The 14,051-nt window shown below is 44.2% G+C and overlaps 1 protein-coding gene across 4 annotated transcripts in view; it reads left to right on the forward strand.

Moving 5' to 3' along the window:
* The window catches only part of ITPR2 (inositol 1,4,5-trisphosphate receptor type 2), a 401,023-nt gene that overhangs the window by 78,015 nt on the left and 308,957 nt on the right, over positions 1 to 14,051 (forward strand). For all 4 annotated transcript variants that reach the window (XM_075121545.1, XM_048825997.2, XM_075121548.1 and 1 more), the window contains exons 6-9: positions 2,181 to 2,279; positions 2,825 to 2,908; positions 5,214 to 5,360; positions 6,788 to 6,883. In XM_075121545.1, the coding sequence (XP_074977646.1) occupies positions 2,181 to 2,279; positions 2,825 to 2,908; positions 5,214 to 5,360; positions 6,788 to 6,883 (426 nt within the window). The remainder of the gene's footprint in view (positions 1 to 2,180; positions 2,280 to 2,824; positions 2,909 to 5,213; positions 5,361 to 6,787; positions 6,884 to 14,051) is intronic.

Raw genomic sequence — 14,051 nt, forward strand, 5'->3', positions numbered from 1 at the left:
AGATTTTAATTTGATGTTACACTGACTTCTTTGGAGCACTTCCATAGATATTTGTCACAGTGATTGAACCATATTACATAATACATTCTAGCAGTCTAGTTAGATGTTCTAGCAACTGCATCAGGGGGCTGGGCAGAAGAGGGTTGCATAGATCTGGTGGTTGGTCTTTGCAAGAGGAGTCTTCAGATGCCCTGTTAAATCACCTTTCCATAGCCTCTGCACCCTGAGATCTGAAATAGGGACATATTTAGGCTCTCATTAAAGTTGAAGGATAGATTCTCATTGATTTAATGGTGAATTGCATCAGACCATAGAAGATACCTATTTGGGTTAGAAAGTGACAGAGTTTAGACCAGGGGCTCGTTAATTAATTACTGAGACAAAGTGAGAGTGAGAAATAAAACTAAACTGGTTCAGGTGTTTGTAGGAGTCAGTTCCTTTCCAAATCTGTGCCTAGGGTAGCACAGCTGTGTGCCACTCCTTACTTCTGGCCCTCCCACACCCATGTGAAGTCAGATATTGGTGCTCAGTGAATAATTGTTTTTTTTTAAAATGGGATACTTGGTTATGTGTTGTCTCAGTAATTTTGTTGTTGTTATAATCCAGCTGTACTTTCAATGGATTTTGAAGTCCTGATTCAATTCTGCAGGATACAAGCCTGATGGTTTATTTTGGTTTATGAATTGTCTGATCTTAACTTCTTACATGGCTGTAAGTAAAGTCTGTATGAAGCATGGCATGCAGGAATGTATTGCATAAGTAATGCACTTTAAAGGCACTTTTTTTCATCGTTGTTTTGGATTCCTTTAGTAAACTTCCTTGTTTTGGATCTGCTAGGATTTTGACATGTGTTCTGAGCATGACAACACCTTGTTTTGTTACCAGTATTTATTTAACTATTGTTAAACAGCTCGAAACCTGTTTTCACCCCCCCCCCCCCAACCAATGGGCCAGATTCATTGGCTTTGATTTCAGTGGAGTTACACGAAGGATGAATTTGGCCCAATGTGGTGTTAATTGCATTAAGTTAGCAAATGCAGACATCAACTTTGTGTGTTTGTGTTCCAAAAAAGCATGGCTCTCTCAGCATTTCTCATGACACGGATCACAATTTTTAGTAGTCACTTCCTAGTTTTTGTCTATATGCGTGCTTAGACTTGCTGTGAACACCAAAACCAAATCCAAGCATCAACACCAAAGTTTGAACTGGGCTAATAGTGTTATTCTACTTGGATTTAAAGTATTTCCTTTGTTAGGTGTGAGTAGAATTCTTGTCACACTAATCTGTTGTTTTTTAGGTTGGAGACTGTTTTCCATGTTGTTTTCCCCAGATCTGGCTGTTTTGTGTAGTTCTGGCAGTGCACAAGAGCTGGAATCTGGCTGTAGCTGACTGGCTGGCAATTCCTCCAAGAGGGAGGGATCTATCAGTTGGCATAGCTGGCATCTGTGATTACCACCCCCCCCATTGTGTAGATGCCTTTCAGGACAGGGGGCAGACCATGATTTGATTTTCAGTTGGTATATGATCCTTTAGGGCCCACAGCCAGCTGAGGTAAGTTAGAGCACTCCTTAGGCTGTTCTAACTCAGATCAGGCTGGGGGCTTCACTGATTGGATAACAACCATTCACTTAGGCTGATCTGATGTTGGCCAAAAAAACAAAACGACAACAAAAAAACCTGGCCCCAAGCCTCTAAGGCTGTTGTGAAATCAAAGACCTAATGATGGAGAATTTTGGCTGATAGCAAGGGTTGGAGAGGGATCTTTCTTTCAAACTCTGGACTATTTTCCCAAGTTTAACCTACCATCTGACTTGGCAGTACATGGGAATGAAGAGCAGTTAATGCAGTTTTTATCTGGATTGGTTTGGTTTTATAGACATGGAATTGATAGGTTCATAGGGCCATTTTTCCACCTACAAATCCCTACTGAATCAAGCAGCAAGCTTCCTGAGGGTGCTGAAACTTGTTGGGATGACATTTTGAACTTGAGCTGCTCACTGGGGATGAATTTGCTTACCTAGGTGAAAAAAATTCCATGGTCTCTGAATTGTCCTCAGAATAAGTTGGACCGGCATAGGTTCAAGAGCATCATCCGCGATGAGCCCTAAAAAGTGTAGCATTGCTCCATTTTATTGGATAATTACATGTGACTAAATGGCTGTTTATTTCTGGCCTCCAGATAGTTGTGGGAGACAAAGTTGTACTGATGCCAGTCAATGCGGGGCAGCCTCTGCATGCCAGCAATATAGAACTGCTAGACAATCCAGGCTGCAAAGAGGTGAGTTCAGCCTAAGAGGGGTAGTTGGCAATTCAGAATGTGTACACTTCCTCCTTTTTTTTTGTTTTTTTTGGTATGCTCAGCTCCAGCATGAGCTAAAAGCCAGTAGCATGCACCAACTCTAACACTGCTGATACTACCCCTGAGAGAATGGCCCAGCTACTTGATAACCTAAAGGTAAAACAGGCCTGATTCTGCAAGGCACTGACAGCTTCCTGGGAGTTACTGAGTACCTGACACTCTTACTGATGTGAATGGGTGAGGCGGGTGTTTAGTACCTCTCAGGATCAGGTCTTTAGGGTCTCCTGTTAGTAAGCACTATAACCAGTCGTAAACATTTGGCCCACTCTATATTCATCATCATCGTTGCCACCCATTGTTATTTATTAGTGTTACTGTATTTTATGGGAACCCAATTCATGGACCAGGACCCCATTGCCCAGAACAAAAAGATCTTACTGTACCGTTTTATGTATTAAAAAGACTAAATCAGTGTTAAAAGAACAAACACCCTCAACCTATAGGTGTATATATATTTTTAACAGGTAAATGCTGTTAATTGCAACACAAGCTGGAAAATAACTTTATTCATGAAATACAGTTGCTACAGAGAAGACGTTCTTAAAGGAGTAAGTATGAGTCACACATTTTTGTAATCTTGTTTGTATTGAATTTCAAAATTTGTAACAGATATGCAATATTCAGGTTAATGGCACCTAGGAGAAATATTACAAAGAACTGGACCCGGAAAACTACCTTACAGAAACAACCATAGCTATCTTGCATTATCTAGGATCCTCCACCACTCTCCCACACCACTCCTATATAATAATGCACTGGCTTACTACTGATTAATGTAAAGTTTTTGTCTGTATTGTAGTATATCCCAAAGGCCCCCATCAAACTTGAGGACTCCCAGGGCAAGATATGGTACAAACACACGACTAAGTCTCTACCTTGAACAGTTTCCCCCTCTTAGTTTCATCCAAGATACAGAAAGCAATTGTAACCGGTAGTAGGAGGGAGTGGGGCGTGGATGGTGAGAGCACCTGATATAGGATGATGATGCTATAAAAGTGAATGTTGTGCACAACTTGAGAGTTCTGAATCGCTTACAGTTTTATTTTAAATAAATTAATAGCAGTAGTCCCCACATGCTCCCTAACTAGCCATTATCAACAGGCAATTTCATGGTGGCAGTGGGTTTTGAGGAGTAATGTGAGGGAGAAGGATAGGTGCTTTACAGAACTGTTTTTGGGGAGGGTGTTTCATGCTTACAGGAGAGGTGGAGGACAGCAGGAAGATGCCTTTGGAAGAAGCGGGTGCTGGAGACCGACATTGTTAGCACAGCAGAGGGGGCAGGACGCAGGAGCAGTATAACAAACAACAATAAACATGGAGGGGTAGACTTGTGAAGTGCGAGCAAGAAGCTGGAGTCTGACGCAGTAGAAAAGGGGAAACCACTGGAGGGATTCAGAATGAAAGAGGGGTTACAACAGGCAAGGACATTGATCTGGAGAGGTGGAGGGCAATGCAGGTGCCAGGGAGTGCTGAGAGGAGGATGTTGTAGTAGTTAGGATGGGAGGTGATGAGGCTGGAATAAGAATTTTGAGCTGGGTGGGCGGAGAGAGAAGGTGGAAGCTTTAAAATGTTGTGGAGGAGGAAGAAATAGCATGACTTCAATGCAGCTTGGATGTGTGGGGCAAAGGAGAAGGAGGAGCCAAAGTTAACACTGAGTAGCAGGGAGGACAGAAAAAGTGCAGGGAGTGTGTAAAGTTTTGGGGGAGAGAGACCAAGGTCCTGATCCTCCCCCACCCTGGAACCTTATGCAGTAATTTACTCTTGTTCCTAGGCCACTTGACACGATGCCAGATCAGAATTTCTAGCAGTTTACATGCAGTTGGCAGAGGTGTAAATGACCACACAAAGTATAAGACAGTGGAGGATTGGATCCAGAGTTCAGCTTTAGTCAGATTTAGTTCCAGTTGACGCTAAGACATCCATGAGGAAATGTCGGGGAGAGAGATGCTGAGATGAGGGGAGGACAGGTCAGGAATGGAGCATAAAGATGGTAATTGAAGCCCGTGAGATCCCCTAAAAATAGAATGGGGAGAGGAGAAGAAGATCAAGCCCCCTCTCCACTACCAGAAAGTGATAGGGGAGACGGAGAAGGCCCCATTGAAACAGACATTGCTGGAACAATCAGACAGGCAAAAGGAGAACTGGGAGAGGACAGAGTTGCAAAAGCAAATGATAAGTTGTTAAGAAGAAGAATATGATCAATAGGGTCAAAAGCATCTAAGATTTCAAGGCCTTGCAATTTGGCAAGCTCTGCAGTGAACATGACTCTCCATCATCGCAGCACCAACGCTCAATTCAACATAATTAGCAATCTGTATTAGAAAAGGCCTAGAAGAGGAATAACTGGGTATTGCTGTCTGTGTTGAGGTGCATTGGCAGAACTGTGTGAAGGGGAAGCGTGTACAACCCCTGGCTACAATATGCCTTATTCACACTTCTAGAGTGTGCTGCCAGCTATTCATTTTCACCAAGCACTAACTATGTTTAATCAAAAATAGAAAACCAGTTAAAAAAATTCCTTAAACTTAAAAATCACCCCAAGGTTGACTTGTCATCTTTTCACTGTCATGCTTTGAAATAGATTTTATTTTCATTAATGTTTCACAGGGTTTCTGTAAGGATAGACTTTTGAGTCATAACCTGTCTACATCCTGCAAAACCAGGATGTGTTCTCCCCTTTCCATGAGTCCCCAGCAACAGGAAAAAAAAAGTCAAAGGTCCCACTTACAGCAGTGAAAAGTCACGTGGATTCATGTGGCTCAGATTCTGGATTCATATGGATCAAACTCTGGCCCGGCATTTCCAATCGCCTTGTCTTCCATTTGGTAATACTTCCCTTCCCTGTTCCTTTAGGGGGATGTTGTTAGACTGTTCCATGCAGAGCAAGAGAAGTTTCTGACCTGTGATGAATATGAGAAGAAACAACATATTTTCCTTCGTACAACATTGCGTCAGTCAGCCACTTCTGCAACAAGTTCTAAAGCACTGTGGGAAATAGAGGTATTTTTGCCCATTATAAATACTTTAGGATGCAAAGGGCAGTGCTCAGTAAAAATGCATCATTCCTGGCCATAGTATCGCCATATACCTCCCAGTAACTATTCTTGTTTTTATGAAGCAGTTTGTGTAGGATGAACATTTAAGAGATGCTTTATTGCTACAGTTGTGTGGGGGAGAAGATGTTTTCTTGGCATAGATAGCTGCACAGAAGCAAAGTAATGGAGGGTCAAATTCAGACCTGGCAAGGTAGGTATATATGGAATCTCATGGATGCACATATTTGCCATTAATGACACATGGCAATAGAGTAGGGCCCTAATTCAGCAAATTGATTCAGACCATTCCTCTTCAGCAGATCATGTGCTTACAGTTAAACTTTGCTGAATAGGAATGATTTGCTGAATTAGGGCCTAGAAGATTAGCAGGAGTTTTTGTTCTTGATAGAAGAATATGGGGCAATTGATAGGTCTTAAAACCTTTACTTCCATCCTGTGCAAGGATCCTAAACTGCTAGACAAACCTTACACTGTGAAAACAAAAGGCTTTTTGAGCAAACCCACATTTTTGCCTGGGTAGGGACTGCAGGAGTGGGCCCTGCATATCTAGAGATCACTTAACTCGTTAATGAGAAAAAAGGCAACACCAAACTGGAAAGTAGTTAGTAACACTATAAAACCGTGGAAGACATAAAGGAAAGAATACCCTGGCTAGCTCAACTGACAGTGAGGAGATTTGGCCAGACAGAATGTAATTATCCGGGGGTCCTATATCCAGAGCATCCTGATTTTTTGCAAAAAGTGCTGTGCAATTTTTATTGTTTGTATTGGTGGTATAGCCATGTTGGCCCCAGGATATGAGAGAGGCAAGGTGGCTGAGGTAATATCTTTTATTGGACCAACTTCTCTTTCAGCAACAGAAATTTTTAATAAGAGAAGGAGACACAGTGTAATCTGATTTTAGCAATACCCATGTAAATGTGGAGTAGTTCCATTTACTCTGTTGGATTAAATGGAGTAACTCTAGATTCACACATTATAGGAGGCACATTTCCTTGCAAGCAGTGAAATATAAATGTAAGTAGTTATGATCTGTGGCAGATTCAGTGTAAGCATATAATTTCACCCTGTAGTAAAATATTTTATCATCATGGAATATGCGTTGTAAAGAATATTGACAGCATTAGCTGTTAGGGTTGCCAGTTTTGGTTGGACGTATTCTTGGAGGTTTCATCACACGACATAATCTTTCATTAAAGATTATTCTTTAATTTCTGGAGACTCCAGGGCAATCCTGGAGGGTGGCACCCCAATAGCTATAGTAGAATTAATATTTCAGCATAATGAAGACAGCAGTTTCTCTGAATGGGCTGTATTTGTGTGGTCCTCACGATGGCTGGTATGACTAATAATCTGTATTTCTGTCTGTAGGTTGTACATCATGATCCATGCCGTGGAGGGGCAGGACAGTGGAATAGCTTGTTCAGATTTAAACATCTAGCCACTGGGAACTACTTAGCTGCAGAGGTAAGAACAGCATCTAAATAATAAGTGGAAGCATGTAACAAAACTGGATGTGATCCCCACATTCCAGGCAACCTTGTGCTGTGTATTCTTCTAATTCAGAACTGCCAGAGTTTTCTCTATTACAGGACAAATGTAAGCTGGTTTAGGACAACTTCTGTCTTTAGTTTCAACTGTGCCATTCACTGTTGGGTCAGATTTTGTCACCAGTTACACCAGTGCAAACCCTACTGAAGTTCATCGCTGTATTTTGATTTAAGATTGTTGCATTTTTTTTTTATTTCTGTGTCCTTGCTTCCCCTTGGTCTTGGGAATGTTGTTAGGATAAGTCCAATATTAATTTTTGCTGGCCCAGACAGCTGCATACAGATTAAAGCTTCCTGAGTTCAACTGAACACAGGATAATTACTGAGGCTGATCAAAGAAATGGGAGAAGGGACAGTAATGCAGTTTCTGAAAGCGATGCTGACAAAAGAGAAGCCCTTAGGTTTTTTTTTTCTTTTCTTTTCTTTTTTGGGTTGAAAAAGATTCCCATCATGCTAATGAAAACTAGGGGCCAGATCTTCAGGTGATGTAAAGTTAATGGAACTACATTTATTTACCCCAGCTGAGAATCTGGCCCTAGGTGTCTTAGAATTGTGCTCTGTAAGAGCTTGTCTTGAAGGACAAACTTGTTAGGTCATGATAGCCTGATATTTGTGTCACAACAATATGTTGTCATTAGATCTGGTTTGAAGTTTTTTAAAATTCAGTTAATTTTGAATTTTGACCAATAACCCCTGCCTTCACAAAACATCCCTCCCAAACACCTACCAGACTGTTCCACAATTATTTTTTGGGGGGAGGGTGGGAGCATTTTTTAAAATTAACTTTAGTTCTGATGTGGTGTTTTATCTGCCCCCCAAAAGCAACAAAATATCTTGCAACACACACACACCTGCCCCCCCCCCCCCCCAAAAAACAAAAACTATCTGGAAAAATCTGGAGGAGAGCAGTCACTGAAGAGCTTCCTCAGTTGTGATCTGGAGTTTGTCTTATTGAAGTAGTTATGAGCTTTATTGATCCTGTTTATCTGCTGTTTTAGGCCTGGTTGTACATGTGACATTGTACTGATATAATAATTAAAGATATGATTTTCGTATTGATCTGGTTAAACCAGTGCAGTGCTATATGTGGACATTCACATCAATTTAAACCTGGCTTATATCAATTTGGCTTGTGCTTGCAAAATAGCTTGTGCTTGTAAATGTTCACATGCAAGCTGTACTCCATTTAATCAGTTTTAAACCTGTATGAGAGAGTCCACACACACAAGTTGTACTGCTTGAACTAAACCAGTGTAAGTTAAGCCACTTCTCTGTGTGTAGACAAGTCCTTATATCCACGCAGTACTGCCATAACTCCCAGAATCCTGTCCTGACATGCACTGAGTTCAGATTGAGACCAGTTTTGAATTATCAGGAGCATTCTCATATCTAGTTATTGCCAAACCCAGGTCAAGAATACGAAGGGTGTTATCCCCAGGACATTACAGATACCAGTCCTATTTTTACTTTAACAGCAGTTGAAGTTAGTAGCCTTTTTAAACAGCTCTGGTATAAACTGTGCATAGTATAACTGGGACCCTGGTAAACCTAAACTCCCTGTCTGGGTGAATGTGGAGCAAGGTACCTGAGACAGATATTGCAAGTGCCTGCAGTGTCTTTGGGAACCATACTGTTTTAAGTTTATGAATGGTTTATGTATCATTGTGGACCCGGGATTGTATGGAACTCTGGGGCGGGTTACCGCAGCTCCTCCAGGAACTAAAAACCGCAGGGGGTGATTAAGGCTAATCATTAACACTGTGAACACCTCCAGAGAGGTACCACCCCTTGGTTGGCTTGCAGATACTGGGTCTTCCAGCCACCAACAGACAAAGAAGGGGCTTTTGGTATAAAAAGGCTGAGTTTAAATTGGCACAGGGCTTTTTTTTTTGATTCAGTAAACAGGAGTCTCTGTTTGGGTGGGGGTTGGGAAACTTTGCAGAAGGGTTGGAAGGACTTTGGCTTAAAAGGGCCCATAAGACTGATGGGTGGCCTCTGGTAAGCTCTTAGCACAAGTAAAGGAACATTTTTTCCCCTCTGTACTGCTTTTTACCCTCAGAATAAATGTATTTTGTTTTGTGAAGGCTGTTTGGTTACTGGTACACACTATTGTATCCTCTGGAGAGAGGTTAACCACAGGTGCTGGACCTTGGTCAGACCCTGCTGGGGAAATCACAGTGAAGTGCAGAAGGACTGAAAGTCTAAATCCCTGGTCTGGAGGAGAGAGACTTAGGTCTCTGCCCGAGATAAGTGGTGGCTGGGAGACTGAAACCTTAGCCCTCAAGGAAGACCGGGAGGGAGGTCAAAGGTTCAAGTTGATCCTGAAACTGTGGCCTGTATGGTGGTAGCGTGTGCTGTCTATGACAATGGGGAATTGCCAGTAAAGTGCCAACAGCAGCACTGAGTGCAAGCAGTGTAGAAAGGAAAAGCCCAGAGAAAATCCTCCTCTTTTCAGGAAAGGGATAGCAAAAAGAGAGATGGGAGGGTGGGGGGAAATAAGTTATGAACAGCTTAAAAAAAAGTCAGCTGGTTGAGAAATGCAAAGAAAGGCAGCTCAATGCTGAGGAGTGGACAAAGGCACAGCTAGTCAGTTGGATCTACTGATATACTTTGAGGACTGGAAAAGGAGTGATGCTGCAGGAACACAGGGAATGCCCAGTCCACTTGCAGAGAATCCAATGGGTGGGGAGAACTCTTGAAGACACCTCCCTAAAAGGAAGCAGTGAGGAGGCTGTCAGAGGCTGCAACCATGCTGCCTCCAGACTGAACACACTGCTACAATAGGAATTGTGGACAGACTGACGGTCAGAGCAAAAGAAGCTACAGCTGGAGAGGGAAAGACTGCATCTGGAAGCCCAGCGCTTGCGGATTGGGAATCGGAGAGAGAGCGGATGAGGAGAAGCAGCATCAGCATGAGAGAGAGAGAGAGGAGGACAATCAGGAAGGGAGGAGAGAGAGCAAGAAGGAGCATCAATATCTGCTCAGTGTGGAGAGACTGCACCTGCAAAACTCCGCTCCAGTAGGTGGAGGCAGACTCCATGTGCCTATCCCGGCTGGGTCACCTCCAGATTATTTCCCTGCTTTAGGGAGGGGGTAAGAAGGATGGATTTCAAAATGGAGTGTGAGTTGAGCAAGGTAGGGCAGGAGGACATGGTACGGTATCTGACTCCATTGCTGTTGTAGAAGGCTCTAGATATTTTCACCCATACGGACATAGGGCACTGTGACGGAATATACCAGGCCCTGCCACGCTTCGCCCCAAAAAAGGGCAGTGAAGATGGTCCTCCAAGCTACCCTAGAGTGACAATCGGGGCCCAGCAGCCTAGTATAAGAAGAGCTGCAGAGCCACTATACTGTGCTGGATAGACCAGGGGCTGGTAGTAACTTGCCGTGCTGGCAGGTCGCATTGGCCCCATCTACAACAGAACCAGATCTGGCCTTGATGGTTCAGTCAGTAAATCTGACTTGTTCAGCCTCCAAAGGGAACTCAACAAAACATTCTTTCCTGGTTGAGGTGGATGGGAAAAGGCCGAGGGATGGAGGGATACTGGACTGAAGCAACTCTGGTGCTCCCTAGGATGGTGGACCACTCGAGAACTATCCCTTATAGACTCTTAACCATTCAGGGAAAAATGGGAACCTTCTTTCCAAATCCTGGCAACTCAGATCTATCTGAAATTGGGTGACAGTCAGGGACCTAAGGATGTTGGCATGCACTCCCAGCTGCTGGTAGAGGTCTTGTTGGGGAAGCTTGGCCCCAAGCCACTTATGTAATTTCTCAGAGCCAAAAGCACAAAACAGCCAGGAGCACCAGAAGCTCCAGAGAAGTGGGAGCACAACCGATGCCCAAATGGTGGCCCCTCCCCCAGCCCCGCTTCTCTTCCCTCCACCCCCACCCCAGCCCTGCCTGCCGGTCACTCCTCTCCGCCCCCTTCCACCGTCTTTCCTTTAAGGCAGGCAAAAAGTGCTGGGGTTGTGGCCCCCTGGATCCTCCGTTCCAGCACCCCTGACAACAGCTTTTGGCTCGGACTCTGATCTGAAAGCCGACAGGCGGAGAGGCAGCTCTGTGCTGGTGCCTGACACTGAGTGCATGCCCTGGGGCTGAGCTGGGTCCTGCTGATAAACTGACCTCAGAGGTGGGGAAGCAGGTCCCAGGAAGCAGGCTGAGCCTAGCCTCCCAGCTCCTGATATGCAAATCAAGCAGGAACAATTGACTGACCCTACCCTAGAAAAACCTAGGGTGGTTGCAGCTGACTCCCTTGTGGCCCCGGGACAGGAGGGCACTTAGAAAGGTTTCTGGGGGATATGGGGCTGTTCTGTAGAGCGTGGAGGTCCCCCGAGGAATGTTGAGCCTTGGAGAATATGGAGACTGTTGGTAGCACCACAAAAGTACTGACTTCGGCTACTCGGCCTAGCCCATGATATATCCTTCTCAGGGCATAGGGGAATACATGCACTTCAGGATTTCCACTGGCCTGGGTTTTTGAGTACAGAAATACTGTGTATCTTGTGACCCATCCCAGAGAATGGGGAAGGGCCAGGACAAGGGTAAGGGTGCCCTAATTCCTCATTCCCGACCTAGAGGAACGCTTTTAGAGGATCGCTGTGGACATTGTGGGCCCCTTAGCAAAGTTGCTTGTCTGCGGAAAAAGTGTATTTTGGTGGTAGTAAATCACACCATCCGCTGACCAGAAGCACTAGCCCTGTCTTCTATAGAGGCAGACAATGTGACTGATGCTTTGCTAGAAATATTTAGCCGGGTCAGGTTTCCCCCTGAGGTTTTGACCAGAGGGTGAAAGTTGTCTTCCCTACGTGGAGGTTTTTGGGAGAAATGTGGGGTTCAGCACTTTTGTTAATCTCCCTACCCCCCAGACATAGGGGTTGGTAGAGAGATTTAACAGAACCTTTAAAATGATGTTGACCATTTCTGTGGACCAACACCCTGGTGACTGGGATAAATGTTTATCATACCTGCTATTTGCCTATCATGAGGTTCTTTAGCAATCCACAAGATTCTCCTCTTTTAATCCGCTCCATGGGAGGAGGCTATTGTCGTTGTAGACTTAATGCGGGCTGAGTGGGAAGGTACATCCTCTCTGGTAAAATCATCTGATTCTGGTAAGCCCAGGCTTCGACAGCCTTTTATGATGTGCACAGACACCTCTGACACCGGGCTGTGTTGGTGCAAAATTATGAAAAGTGGGGAGATGCCCCTTTGAGTATTGGAGCAAGAAGTTGCTTCCCCAACAGAGAATACCATGCAACAATTGAAAAAGAATGTGTGTCTACAGTGTGGACCTCCAGGCAATTCCAGCCGTCTCTGTTTGATTGACATTTAACTGTGTACACTGACCACTCATCCCGTTGCATGCGATGAAAGGGACAGATGCCAAATTGCTATGGTAGAGCCTGATGCCCCAGGCTTATGATGTGGAAGTGATTCATGGGGAAGGAAATGCAAATTTGGTCACTGATGCTCAGTCCAGAAAATAAGCCAGTGGGTACCTCTAAGGCACCAAACAGACACCTTTACTAATAACTACTACTTTATGGGGGAGCTGTGACAGATACTGCAACTTTCTGCAGTGATTTAGAGCAACCACATTATGTGAAGTTTATGAAAGTTTTTGTGTGTCACTGTGGACCAGGGATGGTGTGCTACTCTGGGGGTAGGGGAGAGGAGGGTTTGCACAGCTCCTCCAGGAGGAACTAAAAACTGTGGAGGAGTGAGGGTGATTAAGGCTAGTCGCTGAAACATAAAACACTTATAGTGAGGTACCCCTTGGTTGGCTAGCAGATACTTGTTCAAACTGGGTCTTCCTGTGACCACCAGACAAAGAAGAGGCTTTTGGTATAAAAAGGCTGAGTTTAAATTGACACAGGGCTTTCTTTTGATTCAGTAAACAGACAGGACCCTCTCTCCAAGGGGGGGCCCCAACCTTTGCAGTAGGGTTGGAAGGACTTTGGTTTACAAGGCTGCATAAAACTGATGGGTGACCTCTGGTAAGCTTTTAGCACAAGGAACATTTATAGCATAGGGAATGTTTATTGTTTTTTCATATTTTTCTCTGTACTGCTTTTACCCAAAAGAATAAACGTATTTTGCTTGGTGAAGGCTGTTTGGTAACTGCTATGAACTGTTGTGGCCCCCAGGGAAAGGTTAACCAGAAGTCCCCAACCCGAGTCAGACCTGCTGGGGAAATCACAATGAAATGCAGAGGGACTGCAAGTCTAAACCTCCAGTCTGGAGGGAGGGAGATAGGTGATGGCTGGAAGCCTGAACCTTGAGCAGGTGCCCTTGAAGAAAGCCAAGGCGGATATCAAAGGTGCAGTTAACCCCGAAACTGTGACAATCCCTTTGTAGCTTGCTGGCCAGTCTCACTCCACTGCACAGAGTGCAGCTGTCTAGCTTGTCTGAAGCCAGCTGGCTCTATTCTATATTTATTATTTCTATTACAGTAGCGGCTAGTGCCCCTAGCCGAGGTCAGAGCCCTGTTGTACCAGGTGCTATGCATACATGAAGAGCGTGCACACTAAATAGACAAGACTAGAGTAGAAGAGAGGCATTTTCTTCACTGCCCTTTTGAAAATGGGGACCTGAATGGAAATTTTCAAGTGCACTTTCAAGACTGCTGGCTGGCTCTGCTTTCATCTAAGATCTCATGTGTCCAAAGGTTTTAACAAGGGCATCCTAAATGTTCAGGTAAATGGGGTGTACCTCAGTGTGTGCTGATTTGGAGTTTAGAATTTTTAAACCTCTGTATTGGCTTTCCTGAGGAAATCACTGGCAATAAGGTTCTCAATATGGAGAGTAGCATAGACTCAGTGCAGTAACAGCTGGAAAGGAGTTCAGGTTGAACAAAGGTTATGCACTGTGCCTTGAAAGCAGCATTAACTACTACATCTGTGAAGTGTGAAAAATCTGCTAGGGGAGATATTAAAGGTAAAGCTATAATAACCTGTGAACCGCTTTTTGTACAGTTCACATGTCAGGCACGACATGCCAGCCAGGCATCCACATCAAAGATTTATAAACAAGCAGGCAGACACGTAATGTGCGTGAGGTAACTTTTAAATCAGTTGGG

This window comes from Caretta caretta, chromosome 1, assembly GCF_965140235.1.
Source record: "Caretta caretta isolate rCarCar2 chromosome 1, rCarCar1.hap1, whole genome shotgun sequence".
In the NCBI taxonomy this organism is placed as follows: domain Eukaryota; kingdom Metazoa; phylum Chordata; order Testudines; family Cheloniidae; genus Caretta; species Caretta caretta.